Raw genomic sequence first — 19,597 nt, 5'->3', positions numbered from 1 at the left:
TGCTGTCATTCCCTTGAAATTTTGAATTCCCATCTGCTTCCTTGTTAGAATGTGACACGCTTGTATTCACAGTGCTCGACAAACAGTAGGCACGCACTAAACATTTGTTGAGTGAGTGAAGTGGGAGAGAGTGTAGGCTGGACTAAATGCAAAATTCTGCTAGACTATAAAAGAAGAGATTATTATATGTGGAGTGAAGTTTAGAAATGAAAAACCCAAGCAAAACAAAGAAAGGGCCTTATTGTGGCTTAGCAGTCCTTGTGTTTCCCCTCTGCTTCCTGGGCACTGTTTTACTACATTTTCCAGGCTCACCTACCATTGACTGGGACACGGGACTGAGTTTGGCCAATGGAGGCCTAGCCCCCACGACATCCAGGAGAGTCTCCAGTCTCTTTCCACACCTGTGGATGCAGAAGGTCCAGTGGACGCCGAGGCCCTAGGAAAACAGTGGAAACACTAGCTGAGTGGGAGCTCGGGTCCCTGCATGGAAGAGTATCTTCCAACAGCTAAATGGACTGTAACAAGAGGGGGAAATAAACCTTATGTGGTGTTAAGCCAGTGAGATATTGGCGGGGGTGGGGGTGGTTATTATCCCATTAACTCCCGTGACTATACTACTCCCAGCTATGATACTGGATGTGCTATAGCCAAGATATTCCACTTCTCACTGTTCAGTGTCCAGCCAGTCTGTTAAGTCACGGGGACCATCATCAGGATTTTGCGTAGCAGTTGTGGAAATGATTCAAATGCACTGTCTCCGATGAGACTATACAGATATTTGGAAAGAGGAATGAAGTTAGGGCATCACAGCATAATAGTCATGTCCCCGTGGCCCCGACAAATAAAACAAGCCCAAACCTGCCTTTTCCCCTCTCCTTTCAAAGCCAAACTGTAAGACTCCGTTCCATTTAGTCTTACGGCCTGAGCAGCTGGCTCCCAGGTGCCCTCCTTGCTGCCCACCCCACTGCCGGCTGCCACTACTCCACCGAGCCACCTAACCTCCAGACCACAAACCCCGTCTTCCCTCAGTTGTTCTTCTCAACCTCTCCTCAGCTCCCGACAAGTGACTCCTCCCTCTCTGAAATGAATTCTTCTTGAATTCTATGCCCCTGTGCTATCGTGATTATCCTCCTATATCCAGCCTCCTCCCCATGCCCTCCTCCTCTTCTCCAGCTCCCTAAATCCATGGTCTGGAAGGCTGTGTTCCTGCCCTTAGCACAGAGGTGATAAATGCAGGAAGCAGCCATGTGTGGGGCTGGGGAGACAAAGAGATGGGGTCCCCTAATTTAGATGCCTCGAGGACAGGTTTCTCTGTCTCTCTCTGTCTCTCTCTCCCTCACATTTTGTTTGTTCGCATTGGTTGTCATCTTTGGTCTCTTTTTAGAACCGATCTTCCCATTTCAGGAGGGCAACTCCCCTTTCCATTTTCATCTCAATTTTCTACCTCTCTCCTGTGACAACCTCGTCCATCTGTGCTCATGACCCTCATTCATGCCCTGGTCTCTTTACAGCTGCCTTCTAGACTCTTCTGCTGCATAGCCTGCAATACCTTAAACTCAATAGGCCCCACCCACCAAACTCATCACCTAGTCTCCCCACACAGTTTTCCTTACTTCTCAGAAGAACACTGTCACCCTCTCAATTCACTGGGTTCAAAGTCATCTTTGACTCTCCCTTCTCTTCCCCTCACATTCAATCAGTAATCTGGGCCTTCATCACATCCTGCCTGGACCATGATCAAAAGCTTATCTCTAACATTCTATATCCGTCGGAGTCCAGTCAGAAACACAGAAAAATAGTGTGTTCTGTTTTGCTTCAACAGGGAGAAAATAATAGAGGGAATTGATTAAGCAGGTGCTAATCTTTTTCAGAAAGTAAAGAGGAGCACCCTGACTTAGCACAGAGGTGACTAACTGCAGGAAGCAGCCGTGAAGTGTGGGGCTGGGGAAAACAAAGAGGAGAGATGGGGGCGCCCTAATTTAGATCCCTCGAGGACAGGTTTCCCAGGGTTAGGAGTCAGACCTCTGAGCAGAGAGGCCTGCCTGGTTCCTGCTGGGGCTTCTACGGGAAGACGATGGAGGTGGTTGGGGAACTGCGGGAGAAAAGCTAGACACGGATTCCAACTGTCTTCATCAGGGTTCAAGGCCATTTTAGGGACAACACTGAGAGGAACAGCTGGCAAGAAAAGTGGAGTTAAGTCTCTTCTCCCTTCCTCCTCCCCTATCTGCAGAACTTAATGGAAAATCAGCTGACAAGGAAATTGTAGTTTTTAGAATGCTAGTCCCAGAACACACAACACAGAGAGTATAGAAAGGTGAATTTGGCACATTTCCTTACCTCTAATCAATTTCCCAAATATTTCTAAATTATTAGCATGTATTGAGCCAAGTATAATTCTGAGCGCTTTATATGTTATTAATACATTTAATCCTCTTAACAACATTTGGGGGTATATACTATTGTTATCCACATGATACAAACGAGGAAACAGAAGCATTATATAGCGAAGTCATTTGTTCAGAGGCAGAAGTCACTTACAGTTGGCATATCCAGGATTCAAACCCGGGGTGCCTAGCTATAAAACACTGACTCTCCAACTTTTTATTTTTTTAAACTTTCACACCAATATGTGGCTGAGGAAAAAGCCACAATCAGACGGTAGGGGTAAGAGGCCTTAAGCAAATGATTCTCAAACTGTAGCATGTGCATGTAAGAATCATTTGGGGAACGTGTTACAAATTCAGATTCTAAGACTCACTCCTCAGAGAACTGAGGGTAGGGGTCAGACTCTGGAGGGTCTGAGAAGAGGAATTTGAATTTTAAACAAGTGATCCCTGGACACCACTCCCATCACCCCCCCAGGCCCGTTATTCTGATGCAAATGGTCTGTGGACCACAATTTAAGAATACTTACTTGGCAGGGGTTGGTGAGAACAGACAGGAAGACAGAACTTAAAAATATCCTTCCGTCCCCCAGTTGAGAATCAGTCCTCAAACACAACTCCGATCACATCATGTCCTGCTTAAAATCCCTTCAATTCATTCAACAAGCTCATGCAACAGATTAATTCAAGTAGTTACTGAATACATACTATGTAGTAGGCAATATTCTAGGTACCTGGGATACATCAGCGAACAAAACAAAAATTCCTCAGGGACCTGCTATCCTACTGGGTTGGGGAAGGAGACCATAATGCAACAGACATATTAAATTACATAGTATGTTAAAAGGCAGTTAAGTGCTAGGTCAAAAATGCAGAGTAGGGTGAAGAGAACGAATAGTTCAAGGAAAGGATGTTCCAACTTTGTAGATGTTGGTGAGCATGGGCCTCATCGAGAAGTTGACATCTGGAAAAAAGCTCAGAGGAAAGGCACTTCACCCCATGGCTATCTGGGGAAAGAGCATTCCAGGCAGGGCACAGCAAGGAAAGGCTTGAGGCGGAAGCATGCCTAGCAGGTGTATAGGCATCAGCAAGAGGGAAAGCACAAGGGGTCAGATCCTGTCGGGCCTTGCAGGCCACTGTCAGGGCTTTGGCTCTTCCTCTGGTGAGCTCAAGAGTCACTAGAAGGTTCTAGGCAGAGAAGCAATAGGATTCAGTCGGTCTTTTTTTTTTAAATTTTTTTTTCAACATTTTTTATTTATTTTTGGGACAGAGAGAGACAGAGCATGAACGGGGGAGGGGCAGAGAGAGAGGGAGACACAGAATCGGAAACAGGCCCCAGGCTCCGAGCCATCGGCCCAGAGCCTGACGCGGGGCTCAAACTCACGGACCGCGAGATCGTGACCTGGCTGAAGTCGGACGCTTAACCGACTGCGCCACCCAGGCGCCCCCAGTCGGTCTTTTATAAGGATCACTCTGGCTGCTTGTGGCAGGGTAAGGGTGGAAGCAGGGAGACCAAATAAGAAGGCTGCAGTAACCCAGGCAAGAGGTGATGGTAACTCAGAACGACAGCAGCAATGGTGGTCAGAAGCACTCAATTCTGGATGTATTTTCAAGATGGAGTCCGCAGGATTTCTCAAAGAAATCTGAATCTGGCATATCACGAGAGAAAAAGAATCATCAAGAAAAGATTGTAAAGTTTTGATGTTGAGTAACTGAAAGGATGGTTTCCAAACAACTGATATAGGGAAGACTAAGGGGTAGGGAACAGGGTTGTTTACTTTTTATTTATTTTATCTTCAAAAAAATTTTTTTAATGTTTGTTTCTGAGAGAGAGAGAGAGAGAGAGAATGAGCTGGGGAGGGGCAGAGAGAGAGAGGGAGACACAGAATCTGAAGCAGGCTCCAGGCTTTGAACTGTCAGCACAGAGCCTGACAGGGGGCTTGAACCCATGAACTGTGAGATCATGACCTGAACCAAAGTTGGATGCCTAAGTGAATGAGCCATCTGGGCTCCCCTATTTTATCTTTAAATTTACTCTGTTTTATTTAATTCTTTACTTTTTATTTGTGAGGGTGAGGATAGAGTGGAGATTAGAAGTTCAATTTCAATTTTGGACATGTTAGGATGTCTATTAAACATTTATTTAAGTGGATAGAGTTGGAGAAGAAGTCTGAACCAGAGTTAAAAGCTGGAGGGGCGCCTGGGTGGCGCAGTCGGTTAAGCGTCCGACTTCAGCCAGGTCACGATCTCGCGGTCCGTGAGTTCGAGCCCCGCGTCAGGCTCTGGGCTGATGGCTCGGAGCCTGGAGCCTGTTTCCGATTCTGTGTCTCCCTCTCTCTCTGCCCCTCCCCCGTTCATGCTCTGTCTCTCTCTGTCCCAAAAATAAATAAAAAACATTGAAAAAAAAATTAAAAAAAAAAAAAAAAAAAAAGCTGGGGCATTTTGGTACACAGATCGTATATGCAATCACACAACCGGACGAGATTGTCAAGGAAGGAGAAGTAAGTTTAGGCGAAGAACAAGAAGTTCAAGAACTAGCCACTGAGACATTCCAACATTAAATGGTAGGGGAAGGAAAACAGCAAAGGAGACTGGGGGATCTCGAGAGCAACCAGTGGGGTTAAAAGGAAACTCAGGGGTGCTGTCTCGTGGAGGCCGCGTGAGGAAAGTGTATTTGGGAAGACGGACCGGCCACCGTCAAGTGCTGCTAAGCAGTTCCCATGGAGGGCAGGGGTGAAAGCCTGACTGCTTAAATGGGTTAAGAGGAGGAAGGGGAGACAGGAATTGGAGATACTGGCCAGCCACAACCTTTTCAAGGGCTTTTTATTGACGAGGTAAGGAAACAGCTCCTGTTGCTCACTTAAACCTTTCAGCTCCTTGGCTTAACATTCAAGGCCCCCGGTGACTTCATCCCAATCAACCATTCCGATCTACTAACCGAGTGCCCCATTTGAAACGCCCTATAGGCCCAGCTGCCGTGGTTCTAACTATACTTCAGACTCTCCCATTATCTGCACTCGGACGGTTCTCTACGTGAGAATGCCTTTCACTTCCAACTCCGGATTTCCAAACTAAGTACCATTGAAAGGCCCTTTGCAATGCCTTATCGTCCATAGACACTTCCCTTATCACATCTACTGAGGCGCTCTCCAACCTCTAAACTCTAACAATATTTTATTTGAACCTTTCTTATGGCTTTTAATATCTTCTACATTATCTTATAGTTTCATTCATCTTAGCTTTCCCTCTAGATTGCAAGCTCTGTGATTAGTATGCCCAGTTAAATGTTTTATGGTCTGAAAGACCTATGATGGTGCTCAGTGAATATCTGTGGAATAATTTAAAAATTAATGAAATGTGCTTTCCGTGCCATGTATCACTTAGAAGCACTGGCATATAGTGGTTTGGAAGGTGTGAGGCGAGGAATTTGAATTTTAAACAAGTAAGCCCCTGCTCCATCCCTAGAATTCTAGTTAAATGGTGTGTGGGCCACAATTTGAGAATATATACTTGGTAGGGTTTGAAGAGAAAGGGAAAGGCTATAGCTTGAGAAAGTCCTTCTGTCCCCCAACTGAGAATCAGAGACTCCAAACAGTTATGATCACATCATACCCTGCTTAAAAACCCTTCATTCAATAAATTGAAACATTTATTGATCACGCACAACGTGTCTGACAATATTCAAGGTGACTCCAGGCTCTGAAGTGGCTACCCCACTTGGTATCTAAGTGACCTTGGAGAAGATACAAACTTCTTTAGCCTTTAGTTTCCTCATCTGCAAAGGCTCGGTGCTCTGTAGAAGAACGGAGAAAGGATCCTTGAAAAACGGAAAGGTCAATGTGGCTAGAGTACAAAGCGTAGTCCAGAGTGAGACTGGGAAACAAAATAAGGTTATATTATTCAAGGTCTTGTAGGTCATGATGAGAAGTTTAGCCTTTACCCCAAGAGCAAGGGGAGCCTTAAGGAAGGGTTTTCAGTAGGAAGGTGCCATGTCCAGGGGCATTTATATACAATACCAAGAGTTAAAGTGGAATTAGTTTTTCCTCCAGAACAAGGGAAATTAGCACTTACAATCACATCAGTCCAATATTTTGAGGGTACTAAGTAAAAACAGTAATTAATCTTGAAAACCTCATCTGTTCCATTTTCTAAGTAAGATGGAAAATTATATCTTGCTTACTGGTGTTACCAGGGAGCTCAACTCAGTCCTGGAATTGTGAATCAGTTTCTTTATGCCCTACATACACCTTTTCTCAATTTAAGATTCTGAAAGTTAAGTGTCAGAAATGAAGTCTCAACTACAAAAAAAAAAAAAAAAAAAAAAATTTATTAAGTGTGAAAGCAAAACAGGTACTTCTATTTAGATATTTTTTACATATTTATAGATAAAACAAACAAATAATTTATCAAAAATTACAAGCTTAAAGAATAGTACTATTTTGAAACAACCAATAAAGTATTCGAAAATACTACATTTTATCCATAATTGGTGAATATTATCTCAAAAAAAAAAAAAAAGTAAGTTGTATTTTCTTGTGAAACATATAAAAGCGTTTTTAGATGTCTGCCAAGATTGTTCAGGAACAGTCCATCTTGCTAAATCTAAAAGCGTAGTGCCTTTCTGGAGAACTTGTGTTTTTACTAAATAGCTTTACAGACCACTTGTGTTTTCCTTTGGGCTTCGGTGAACTCCTAATCTTCACTTCACTTGCAGACCACAGGGCATCAACATGAACACAGATCAGAGTGAGAGTCTGGGGTTGCTTTTCTTCATACTGAGCGAAGGACTTTCTCCTTAGCCGGGTGGAAGACCATGTTGTATTGGGACGTCCAATCTACGGCACAGGGCTTCACCAAGCCAAAGCAGCCACACTGAAAGAAATCTGCAAGGTTCTGCGTGAACCCAAGGCTGCCAAGGAAGGAAGAGAACACATCTTACTACTTTTCCTGTTTACCTTTTGACAAACATTCATCCAGACCATAAATATTCACTGAGAATTTACAATATACGACATCCTTTGAAGATCCTGCAGGAATCCAGAGGTGAATCAGACCATTCCCTGGATTACGGGACATTAAAATTGATGCCCAGTTCCGTCTCTGGACCTGAATCCCTATTGTGAGATTCTCTGACTCTTGCCCAGCAACTTAATTTCCTTCTGAGCACCCCACTCACTGGAATGATGGCTGCCATCAAGAAGTTTCCTTCTTTCCATTCCCACTGCCCTGATTCAGATTTTGATTATTTCAGAGGCCAGGCAGGCCAGCAACAGTAGTACAGTCAACAGATGTTTGTGTTTTTTTTTTCCTTAAACTTTCTAAGTTAAATATGGCCCTGGCCCTGTCTCAGTTCTTTCCAATTAATTTTTTTTTTTTTTTTTTTTTTTTTTAATAGTCCAGAAGTCTTTTGTCCTTTTTTATACCTATCATCCCATGAACTCTGAGGAGCTCGGGTTCCTTTCCACTGGTTCTCACTAAGTGTGCTTCTCTGGGTGGGGCAGGCTGGCGTTTCCACTGAACCCAAGAACCTTTCTCCTTGGCTTCCTTCTTCTGATCATTTTCCTGCACATGCTTCACACGAGCTGCCTCGGCTCTTAGAGTGCTTGATATGCTCACTACATACATTAGTTCTCTTGGCAAGAATCTTCCCTCGACTTCTGGGTTTCTGACACTGCCAACAGCACGCCGGGTGACACCGTAGACTCCTGCGGTTGTGCCATGGGAACCTTTGCAGCCCGTTCCCTTGATGTCCACAATATCACCTTTCTGACAGATTCACAAGCATGTGGCCAGAACAGCAACTCTGTGTTGTCTAAAAGGCCTAGAGAGAATGCAGCAGGGGCCTCCCCTCCTTCCCTTGTCGCTGGTCATTTTGGCGAATTACTCAAAGATGGCAGTTCCAACCAAAGGGAGGGAGCTCCTTCCAATTAATCTTACCTATTGGACACGGTGTGGTCTTCCAAAAACCTTGCCAAAACCCAAACCCTATACACTAGAACCCATCTGTGCCTGAGGATGGCTGTGCATCTGCCACTGCTGTGACAGTGGTCAAGACAGGACCATCTCCACTCCTAGGAAGACCAGCTCCAGAGCTAGTTAGTGAGGGAAAGTAACTCAGGGTAAGACAGACAAGACAAATCTTCATTCTGGGCAGGTTTTTGGAACCTAGATTCACAGTGGCTCTAAGGCTTTGCCGTTAGGTCCTCCAGCCCACATTGCCATCACTCAGTAGTTCCAAACACGCCCCAGCTCTCTCATCTCAGGCCCTTCTTCCAGACTCTTCTCTCTCTGGGGCTTGAAATGCCCTTCTGTCCTTCTCCATCATGCCCCACCACACATCTTTCAAGGCTCAGCTGAAAATTCCACCTCTGTCACAAAGGCTTCCATTCTTCAGTGGAGTAAATATTTATTTCTCTGGTTAAACTCCTGAGAAAGGACTTTACGATCATTGCCAGTCTGAGACAATCGTCACAAGCCTAACACTACTGTCCACCTTCCACCACCGAAGCCGTCTCTTCTCAATTTAGTCAACTGCTCTCCTCTCTAAACACAGATCATAGTCATATCCCAGGCTCTAATTTCCTTGTCTAACAGCCTAACAGTTTCATCTCGTACCACGAGTGTGCTTTAAAATAGACTGCTCATGAGATATGCAGTGGGCGTTAAATCCCCAGAGGGCTCAGGGTCACCTCTGCAGCACTCCCAGCTTCCAAGACCCCGATATATATGACAGGGAGATAAGCTTCAAAGCCTGACTGTTCATATCGTAAGATGACAGGCTTCCTACAAACACTCTCATTTTCTACTGAGGACAGGTTTTATACAACCGATGCTCTTGGGAAAACATACCCCAAACCCGAAACATTAGTTTCTCCCTGACGCGGATGGGCACATTAAACACAGGGCTAAAAGAATTACTGGTGATAGAAAGGTAGGTTGAAAATCTTGGCAAAGTTCACAATCTAATGCTTTCTGCAGACAGCCTGGTGGCTGGAATTCTCAGCCACGTGCTCGGTTATCTCACACTGACTTCACGCCAGCAACATGCAATCCTGTGACCATGTGGCTTGACTAAAGAGATTCCCCACCTTGGCAAAACTTCAAAGTCACTTAGCCATTTGTGCCAAGTCCAGCAGACTAAGTCCCAAATTCTTACCACCTTGGGGCTCATGACCTCACCACTCACCTCCCGTCAGTCACTAAGGCTTCCAAGAAATAAGAGGTTCAACTCCATCAGATAGCAAGTTAGAGTGCAGCATGGCCTGAGTGGTGGCAGCAGACTGGGAAACCAATGGCTAGGCTAGCATCCTCCACAGGACTCAGTGGTCAAAACAGATGGGACTTACTTGTATGGGGTCCTCCTGAGGGACAATGTCTGTTTCATATGCCTGCTCTGCTTCAACAGGCTGGTTTTCTCGTGGGAGGTCAGGCCCAGGAAAGCAATCTGCAAAAGAAGTTTGGAAGGTACATGAAAAATACTGCTATGTCAAGGTTCCGTTTCTCTCCGTGCATCACAGGACAGAGGTAAGCATTCAGTACTCCCCCAAATACAGTGTCACCTCGCCCTCTAAGCAAGGATCATGGTGAGGATAACAATAGCTCAGCAGCTCTAAATGAGACTCTTCTATGTAAATCTAGGAGCTGAGCAGTTGTTTATTTATTTATTTTTAAGTAATCTCTACACCCAATGCGGGGCTCAAACTCATGACCCCGAAATTATGAGTCACACACTCTGCTGACTGAGCCAGCCAGGCACCTCTGAGCATTTATCCTTTTGACTGATTTTTATTAACCTTCAAAAAAGCACAGTCATGAAATAATTGCTTTAGTGATTTAAGCCAGGGCTTACCACCTTGTTTAGGTTCTTAACACGTTCAGCATGCAACTTTTAGATGAATAAAACAATATGTGATCAGCATTACTGTAATTCTCACTTTGTGTATGCTTCTTAGTAGTTCTTTAAAAAGGGCCAAATGAAAAAGTTAAAGAACATTTAAATGTACCGAAGTGAAGAACATTTAAATCCACAATTTGGGGAAAGGTAAGAATTCAGGTAACTTAAATACTCCCAAATATGGAGCACCTGGGTGGCTCAGTCGGTTGTGTCTGATTCCTGATTTCAGCTCAGGTCATAATCTCATGGTTTCGTGAATTTGAGCCCCACATGAGCTCTGCAGTGACAGCGTGAAGTCTGCTTGAGATTCTCCCTCTCCCTGTCTTCTGCCCCTACTCTACTCACACTCTCTGCCTCAAAATAAATGAATAAACTAAAACAAAACAAAACAAACAAACAAACAAACAAAAAACCTCCCAAATCACCCGGGTGCGCCTGGGTGGCTCAGCTGGTTAAGCGGCCTTCAGCTCAGGTCATGATCTCATGGTTTGTGGGATCGAGCCCCACACTGGGTTCTGCTTGAGAGCAGATTCTACCCCTCCCCCACTCACTCACACACACTCTCTCAAAATAAACATTAAAAAAAAAAAAGACCCTCCCAAATCATTAAAACAACTATTACTCACTGAGTTACCCCCATTTAATCCTGAAAATAACTCAAACATCAAGCTCCTCATCTGTAAAACAGAGATTATCACACCATCCTCCCTCATCAGATTGCTTAAGGACTTGACATCATATATTTAAAATATCCAGTGCAGAGGCTCCTGGAGGTAAAGTAACTGGTCCAAAGTCACACAGCTTAGAGAGTGGCAGAACTGAGACAGATACCTCAGTCAGTGTGAGAATAAAGTTCATGGTCCTTACCACAGACTACATGCTCAGTTTGACTTACTATAGTCAAACCCATGACTCACCAGAGCAGTCATCAAATGAAAGGCTTCGAACAACAGAATTGGTTTGTTTATTAAGAAAACAACATTACTAGGGGGCGCCTGGGTGACTCAGTTGGCTAAGTCCGACTTCAGCTCAGGTCATGATCTCGTGGTTTGTGAGTTCGAGTCCCATGTCGGGCTCTGGGCTGGCAGCTCGGAGCCTGGAGCCTGCTTCGGATTCTATGTCTCCCTCTCCCTCTGTCCCTCCCCTGCTCACACTCTGTCTCTCTCTCCTTCAAAAATAAGTAAACATTAAAAAAAAAATTTTTTTTTAAGAAAACAACATTAAACTCCTGTATTTGAAAACTACCCAAAACTTCTGAATTCATTTTCCTTGCCTTAGAAAGTATTAACAAAATTAAGGTTTCTTTAAAAAGTTGATATTATAGTCTTATATATACTGTCCTTGTCCTAAGCCTCCAGAAAAGAAGAAAGAGAATTAGAATCCGTGTCTCAAACCTTAGGTTCTACATCTGCTTCCACCTCTCACCACCCTTATGGACAAAACTGGGCACTCGACATCTCACAGGCTTAGTTTTCTCACCTTTAGAATGGAGACACTACTTTGGCACAATCTATACCTCAAATGTCTGTCAGGGAATAGATAGGAAAGTGCTCTGGAATATGTAAAATACAGATACATACTAGGTATCATACGAGATAGTAGTTAATATTAATAATCACTGATGCTAATACTCATTCTTACTGCCTGAGTCTATCGATGCCAGAGGGGCAGAAGATGAATGTTCAGAAGCCTCCATTCAGTCGGTGTTACCAGCTTAATTCCTTTCCTTGGCACTGTTTTCCTTTGTCTGTCTTTATCACTTTGTTACTATTATTGTAGAACTGGTTACTTCCCTGTTAAAGTGGAATGCACTTTTTTTTTTAATTTTTTTTTTTTTAACATTTATTTATTTTTGAGACAGAGAGAGACAGAGCATGAACGGGGGAGGGGCAGAGACAGAGGGAGACACAGAATCGGAAGCAGACTCCAGGCTCTGAGCCGTCAGCCCAGAGCCCGACGCGGGGCTCGAACTCAAGGACCGCGAGATCGTGACCTGAGCTGAAGTCACACGCTCAACCGACTGAGCCACCCAGGCGCCCCGTGGAATGCACTTTTGAGGAGTAATGCTCTAATTATGTGAGGTCTCACAGTAATTGGCTCAGACTGACCACGGCCGTCCATTCCACAAGCACGGGCCACAGCAACAATGAGAATTAGGTTATGCTCATAGGGGAAGGAAGGCAGCAGGGAAGGGACAGTAGCTTCTTCGGAAGCTCAATGTGGCTACTACTGCCCTGGAGAGTGAACTTTCTAATGGCCATGACCTTCCCTAGAAGTGTAATTACCATGGTTCCACTGCTTAGTGTGGGATCTTGCATTTCCTCCCCACTTCTACCCATTTAAGTGCTGCAGAATAATCAGGACAACAAACAGGGTTGGAAAAAGTGAGAGAAGAGAATCATCTCACACCTGCACAATGCTTTTATATTTTATATCATGTTTTCACATACTGTATGATTTAACCGTATGATGAAAAAAGCCTTTGAACAGGACGGTCAGTGGACCTAAGTTTCCGGTTCTGATTTTGCCACTTACTGGGTGACCTTGAGCAAGTCAGCTCTCTGTAAGTCTATCCGTAAAGTAAAAAGATCAGATTAGATCATCCCTACGGACAAGTTAACAACTCATTATTCTAACCTTTAAACGATCCTGTGAGAGTAGCATTATCAACCCCATTTTACAGACAAGGAACTGGAAATCCAAGAGTCAAATGACATGCCTAGACCCAGAGAGTAAGCGACAGAGGTGGAACTAGGACCCAAAAGCCTTCTGAGTTAAAATTCAAGTCTTTCTACCTTATTACAGTGTACTGGAAATTTTACTCAAAGGCTTTACAGAAAAGAAATTAATACCTGAAAGAGCTGATTTAATAATAAAAATGTTGACCACGAGAAGTGGAAAGTTGCTAGCATGAAGATATATAAAACCCAAGGGGAACAGGCCACAATCTGATTGAGGTAGGTCCACAGTCCATCTTCTCTGAATGTCGTGGCACAATGATTTGACCAATCTGTGGATTCACAAAAAAGAAACTCATTATTTAAAAAGGCAACAAACCAGTGATTATTGTACAAGAAGATAAAATCGCTGCACTTCTTTTCAGGGAGAAGAGACGGTAAGACATGAGAGCACAGAATAGAACCCAGCTTTAAGGATTTATCTTCCGGGGGTACTTGGATGGCTCAGTCGGTTAAGCGTCCGACTCTTGATTTTGGCTCAGTCCATAATCTCATGGTTCGTGGGTTGGGCCCTGCGTTGAGCTCCACAGTGACACTGCAAAGCCTGCTTGGGATTCTCTCTCCCTCTCTCTCTGCCCCACCCCTGCTCATGCCCTCTCTGAAAATAAACGAATAAACTTTAAAAAAAATGTAAAAATAATTAAAAAATCTGAAACATGGTGAAAAAAAAGAATTTTTCTTCCAAGTGCCAACTTAACTAGCAAAGGTGAAAAACTGGCACCTCATTACTCATTAAAGCTATATGATAACACTGCATTGGTAGCTGGCAGTAAAGGAATAAAAGCAAAAAAGGTCCACAAGACCACCACTAAAACCACCATTTTCGGCATAAAATGAACCGGCCCAAAGTTAATTGTTTAAGGACTTGATGACAGAGAATGACTGGATTTAATAAATGTCTGTCTTAGAAAATTCTTTATTTTGTCCATGATACACAGGAGTCTATTATAGCACTGAATAAACTCTTATTAAGGGTTCGGATCACTTGGCTGTTGTAGGCGCCAAGAAATCCTGTAAGCGCCCAGATAACCATGGGAACACAACCTAACAGCATGCAGTTATTGGGTGTACTTCTGCACCGGCACCATAATTTATCCTGTAGAGAGGGAGAAAGTCTAGGTAAGGGAATTCATGAGACAGACACCCCTAGGAAAAGAGTAAAGGGAAAAAGATTCATATAGGAGGGAAAAAGATTCATATAGGCACGGCTCAATTTCTCTCCAGGAACACCTATTTATATGCCAATTAAAAGAGAAGACTTCACTATGGCCTTTGTGACCTCCCTAAGCTATGCAGCTAAGAGCAGCACTAAGGAGAATGAAGGTAGGAAGCAGTAGAAACAAGGGAACAAATCCTCAAGGTCTTGCGAAGCCAATGGCTTCTGTAGGCCTCACAACAGTTTATAAAGGGCAAATTATTTTTGAAATAAGAATTCTGTAAATTTTCACCTTGAGGTTTCATAAATGCCTCTGACAATTTGATAAGTAGTTTCAGACAGTTTCCCAAAGCAGCACTTAAGAGCTCCTGGGACAGAAAGAAAATGAGTCCCTGACTTTACTATCACCTGTCTGTCCATTTTAGTCTTAAAAGAAAAAAGTCTTTTTTTCCCCCATTTTGAGCCTTATTTGATTCCCAACCATCTTTCATGACTATACGTCAGAAGCAATCTAAGAGTAATCACCACAGAGTAACCATCAAGGCAACAAGTTAAGGCAAATTACACTCTCTTGAGAGCTTCTCATTAGGACGGCAGACAAAGATGCCTCTCATGCACCTGATATGACAAAAAAGACTATAATTCCCAACGGCAGGTACAGGAAACAGCTGCTGAGTGGGAAAGAATACCTACTTTCTTCCAGCTTATAGATTTCTACTGTGCTCTTCTGGGAAATTTTTTGATCACACGGCATGACCCCCAACTAGAATTTTCATAGGACTGATTGCAGATTTAATGTCAAAGATAATGGCCACAAATGGCCACGTACATTATCTTCTGCGATATACAACTTTAATATGCGCTAATAATACATTCTTATCAGGTGGTCACTGGTTAATGATAGGGGACTCATACTGTACCAAGTCGATCATTTGCATTTTTAGATAGCTCTGCCAGCTACAGTGTTCTTTCTAACCATGATCTAAAATCTTTCTCCCTGTAACTTGCAGGATGCTGACCCTTTCTGAGTGTCCATCCTGAAAACAGACCTCACAAAGGACAGAACGGATGGAGGCTACACAGAGCCAGAAGTAGCTGTAACTGGCTCACGCGAGGCTCGTGTGCATCAGGGCCGTCGCATCAGGAGTGTTAATGCCAAAGAAGGTGGGATGGCGGGGAGGCCTTGTTAGAAAAATGAGGCACAAGTTCATTTTTCCTGTCTGTGAAGTAATGATAAATGACATGATGTCCTCATTCGGTGCCAGAATATAAATGGGATAAAACTAACAAAATACGTTGACTAGTCTACATGGTCGCAGGTGAATATAAAGTGGGACCATTTCTAACAGACAAAATATAATACAAAAATTGGTTCAGAGCCAGAGAATAGAAACAAAGAAGGAAGAGCCAATGCACAGAATACGAAAGCAAAGCGGAGAGAAGGAAAGTGATGGAAAATTACTTCTGTCCTTATCAATACAGTCTTATGCTAGACACAGACACCAAACAAAGGGGACTATTTTTAGTGAAGAGAGAAGCAGGAGAGACAAGAGTGGTGTAAAACCTGGCTTCTCTCCCAATAGGATCACGTCCAAGGGACAAGTTGGTCCAAGGGCCAGCCTGAAAAGGTCTTCCAGGAACATGTTTTATTGTTAGGCATTAAAAGGGCAGTTCTTTCAGTAGAAAGATGCACTGCCAAGAAATCTTTTACTTCTTTCACCACAGGACATAACCTAAGAGGTTTTTTAAATTTCAATGCTCAGGATTACTTATGGCCTTTGACAAGAAATGGTACCAGGGATCACAACCTTCCGACTATTAGGTCCATTTGAGAGGGTGGCACTTACACTAAACTACAGAAGCTTTCCCTACTGATCACAGACACCCAAGGTGTCAGACGAGAAAGGGGCTGACAAGGTAACTAACTGAAGCCCTCTCCATGCCTAGGGCAGGGCAAAAAACCCCAAAACACAACATGTCACACAGACATTAATTAATAATCTCTAAAAATGAAATGCCAAACAACCCAAAACTTGATGTTTCTGGGGAGGGTAACTGGGAGGCTAGGGGACAGAGTAGAAAGAATTCTTTTTCAAAAACTAAGCAAAATTTAAACTAAAAAAAGCTGGAGCAGAGGCCGGGGGAAGGCAGGGAGAGGCGGTGCTTAGGATGCCAAGGGAAAAAGAAACTAAAGTGGAAAAAAATGTTCCTAACATTTTTTAAGAAGAATGATCTTCCTGGATCATTCTGCATTTTAGCACAAGCAACAAACTAGTATTCCACTGTTGGAATCTAAGACCTGAGCATGAACGTAACAGGAAGGTGGGAGGAAATGGATTTATAGTGAAGCCACATTCTCCCAAAGTCTTCAAAATAAATAATAAACAGCGAAACAAGGAAAGCCAAAATAAATAAACTACAAGCACTATACACTTTCCCAGTTAGGTAAACCACTCCCAGGTTTGAGAAGCATAACCGTGCAACTGTTAAGAGCTAACCCAAATCCTTCCTGTTTCAATGTAAACCCCGTTCTTCTTAGTCAATCAGCTTGGAACAGCTGGATGTCACTCCCTCCTCGAGTCCCCCACACGCCTGTTCACACAGCAACTGAGAAGTTATTTTTCTGTCTCAGGCATGCAGAATAAGTGGCCTAATGTTCCCTTCCAGGTCATTATTCCCAAACTTTCAATGACTATTCGCTCTCCCATTAGCTCTAAGCTGTGACTTGACATTTATCAAGAGTTGTGTTCCTTCACTATGGTGACCACCTCCGCCTTCCTTCAACCTGTCCAGCACTGACCTTTTCTTTTTCCTATTTTATTTACTTATCACTTCCCTCACTTTGTGCCTGAGCCGCTGATTTTTCCTCACTTCACTGGGTGATAAATCTGCACCTGCCTTACATGACTTTATATTCTGACCACTTCTCAAATTTATCAAGGTCACTTTAGAATACAATCTCTTCCCAGGTGCAACTGTGCAGGTGCTGACAACTAACCTCTTCAAGTCTTCCTTGCAGCTTTCCCAATGCTGAGAGTCTTAGAGGCAGCCGTTTCGTTTTTAGTAGGGGTGTGGTTCATAGTCACCCAGCCAGAATGTGCCATTCAAGAATTTACCAAGAAAAGTATGTGTGGGTATGGGTGCATGAGCTTGCTGTAAGAAAAATTTATACTTACAGATGAAAGATTCATATATAATCCAATCACAAACAATGGAAAGGAAAAATAAGAAGAATATGTAATAATGATGGTTGCCGAAACCTACAGCAAAAAGAAAAAACACATTTAATACTTTTGCTTACAATGATTTTCCAGATCAAGACCTTACTAACCACTTTCCTGTCAAAAGCTTCCACCAAAATAAAAAAGTAAATAAGCTAGTACTTTGCATTTAAATACCATTAAACCAAAACCAAACAGCTCTGATATGTCATGGTCAACTGTCCATGTTAAATGAGCTAATATTTATCTGCTGCTTACCTAAGAGAAGATACCGTTTTTGAACATAGCAAGATTTACTAAGCATATGCAGCTCTAGGGTGGCCTATACTGCACCGGAGGAAGGGGAACAGGCAGGACTTTAGGCACATCATACCCTATACTCCTTGCATGTAAGAAGTACAATTTCTGAACATCAGGGATTCACTTGATCAGGGGAACAGAGAAAATGAATCTGAAGAGCAGCACTAAATAGATCTCCTGCAGGCGCCCACACACAGAAAAAGAGGGGCAGCCTGCAGCCTCTCTCGCATATGCTGCTTGTTTCTGCTGCTCTCTTGACACTGGAGTTGCGAGCACTCTGATGCTAATGGCACCAAAGTACCACCATGTCCCCACTTTCTCCGAAGACAGCAAAGCCCAGCAGCAGGAGCAATGCCCGGTGCAAGGAGGAGACCTAGGTCCACAGGTGACTAGTTGTGTGACTACAGGGAAGTCATTTAACCTCTCCGATCCGGTGTTCTTGCTTTTAATATGGGGATAATCTCTCTTCTGTCTGCTTCATGGGCCTGGCAGCCAAACAAGATGATCCACTACGTTAAATGAGCATAATAAAAATATAGGGGCTCATTACTGTTGTTTTCCCACTTCCATTCACAGCTGCCTGTCTTCATGCTAATCATCCCATCTTTATGGTGGGATGGGGTCCATGAAGCTTGGGACCCTAGGAATTATCTCTTCGCTGTTCTCTAGGAACAGTAGAGAACATCAAAATGCACTAAAGAAACCTGACTCACTGAGGCAGCCTTTTGTTCAAGATTATAAAAGCATATCCTCTCCTGGAGACAAATGACCATAGTTCCTCTGAAGTTCCTCATAATAATCCCCTGGCTTTTATAGTGACCACTCAGAGGAAACTCAGGGCTACCGACCAGGACAAGGAATACTCCACACCATCTCTGGTTCAAGCTCCTACCTGAGCTTTGAAGGAGCCAAGTGGAGAAGTACATGAGAGAGAGAAGCCACAAAATGTGGTAAGAACCTGGTTATTTGGTGTAGAAGACCAATACTACTAAAGTAACCCCAAGCAAATAATTTGCCTTTCATATTTTTTCACCTCTAAAATGGAGACAGTAATGCCAACCTCATAGGTGTGCCCTGATGATCAGACAGGAAACTATATTCAAAACTGCTTTATAAACTCTAAAATACTATACAAATGGCATTAATTATTATCAACATCAAGTTTTCCAAACGTGTGAACACCGTAGAGAGGATTCTCTGACAAAGAAGAACTACAAAACGGACCCCTGAGATGCCCTTCTATTTTTTCTATTAATCACACATATAGCCAAATATATACTTAACTTCATACTGTTAACTAAGAAATTCAATCTCTCACCTATGCACCGTCCAGTCCACAGACAATGCTGATCGTATCGAGCGACACAGGAGTTACACACGTGGCAATGAAGTGACCTTAATGGCTTCCTTATCTAAGTGGGCAATTAAGACAGGTCTAAGCAAAACTCAGTGTCTTAAAGTGGTAACAAACCACAAGCAAACTCTTACTCCTAAATCATAAAGGCATGGGTACAAATAATCCTAAATAGATCATCAATTGACAGAGAGGCTCTGGAATACCTTATTAATATTTACTTCCACATATATATTTTGAGTAGGCCAACACTAAAGGGGTTTTGAATTCCAGAGCCTATTCACACTGATGAAAGGGAAATAAGGCAGCACCATTAAGAAAAAGGGAAAAGGAAACCCGAGTTACATTTCTGGCTCTGCCAATAATTTGAGGGAAGTTACTTCTTCCCTCTAAGCTTTGATTCCTCAATTGCAATGAGAGGTTTCACTAAGTGGTTTCTAGGGTCATCATGAGCCTCTGACTTGAAGTTAGTTCTAATATATCCTTCATGGCAGGAAAAAGCAATCAAAACATACTATGGATCATTCACAGAGAGATCTAACCACAGACA

The 19,597-nt window shown here is 43.2% G+C and overlaps 1 protein-coding gene and 1 long non-coding RNA gene across 6 annotated transcripts in view; one reads left to right on the top strand and one right to left on the bottom strand.

The window, feature by feature from the left end:
- Window positions 1–6,015: 6,015 nt before the first annotated feature.
- Window positions 6,016–19,597, bottom strand: part of ZDHHC13 (zinc finger DHHC-type palmitoyltransferase 13) — a 51,824-nt gene continuing 38,242 nt past the window's right edge. For 4 of the 5 annotated variants that reach the window (XM_058688435.1, XM_058688438.1, XM_058688439.1 and 1 more), the window contains 5 exons: window positions 19,012–19,105; window positions 17,349–17,432; window positions 13,131–13,288; window positions 9,731–9,828; window positions 6,016–7,293 (listed from right to left, as the gene is read on the bottom strand). In XM_058688435.1, the coding sequence (XP_058544418.1) occupies window positions 7,155–7,293; window positions 9,731–9,828; window positions 13,131–13,288; window positions 17,349–17,432; window positions 19,012–19,105 (573 nt within the window). In that variant the 3' untranslated portion in view covers window positions 6,016–7,154. Of the gene's footprint in view, window positions 7,294–7,319; window positions 8,477–9,730; window positions 9,829–13,130; window positions 13,289–17,348; window positions 17,433–19,011; window positions 19,106–19,597 lie in introns of those variants that run through there. The other variant, XM_058688436.1, reaches the window with a different exon arrangement.
- LOC131487588 (uncharacterized) lies at window positions 9,791–15,587 on the top strand. Its single transcript, XR_009249834.1, has 2 exons — window positions 9,791–9,908; window positions 15,183–15,587. It is a non-coding gene; the product is annotated as an uncharacterized LOC131487588 (long non-coding RNA).

This window comes from Neofelis nebulosa, chromosome 10 (assembly GCF_028018385.1).
Source record: "Neofelis nebulosa isolate mNeoNeb1 chromosome 10, mNeoNeb1.pri, whole genome shotgun sequence".
In the NCBI taxonomy this organism is placed as follows: domain Eukaryota; kingdom Metazoa; phylum Chordata; class Mammalia; order Carnivora; family Felidae; genus Neofelis; species Neofelis nebulosa.
The sequence above is the reverse complement of the archived record's forward strand: the minus strand, read 5'-3'. Positions and strand labels throughout refer to the sequence as shown.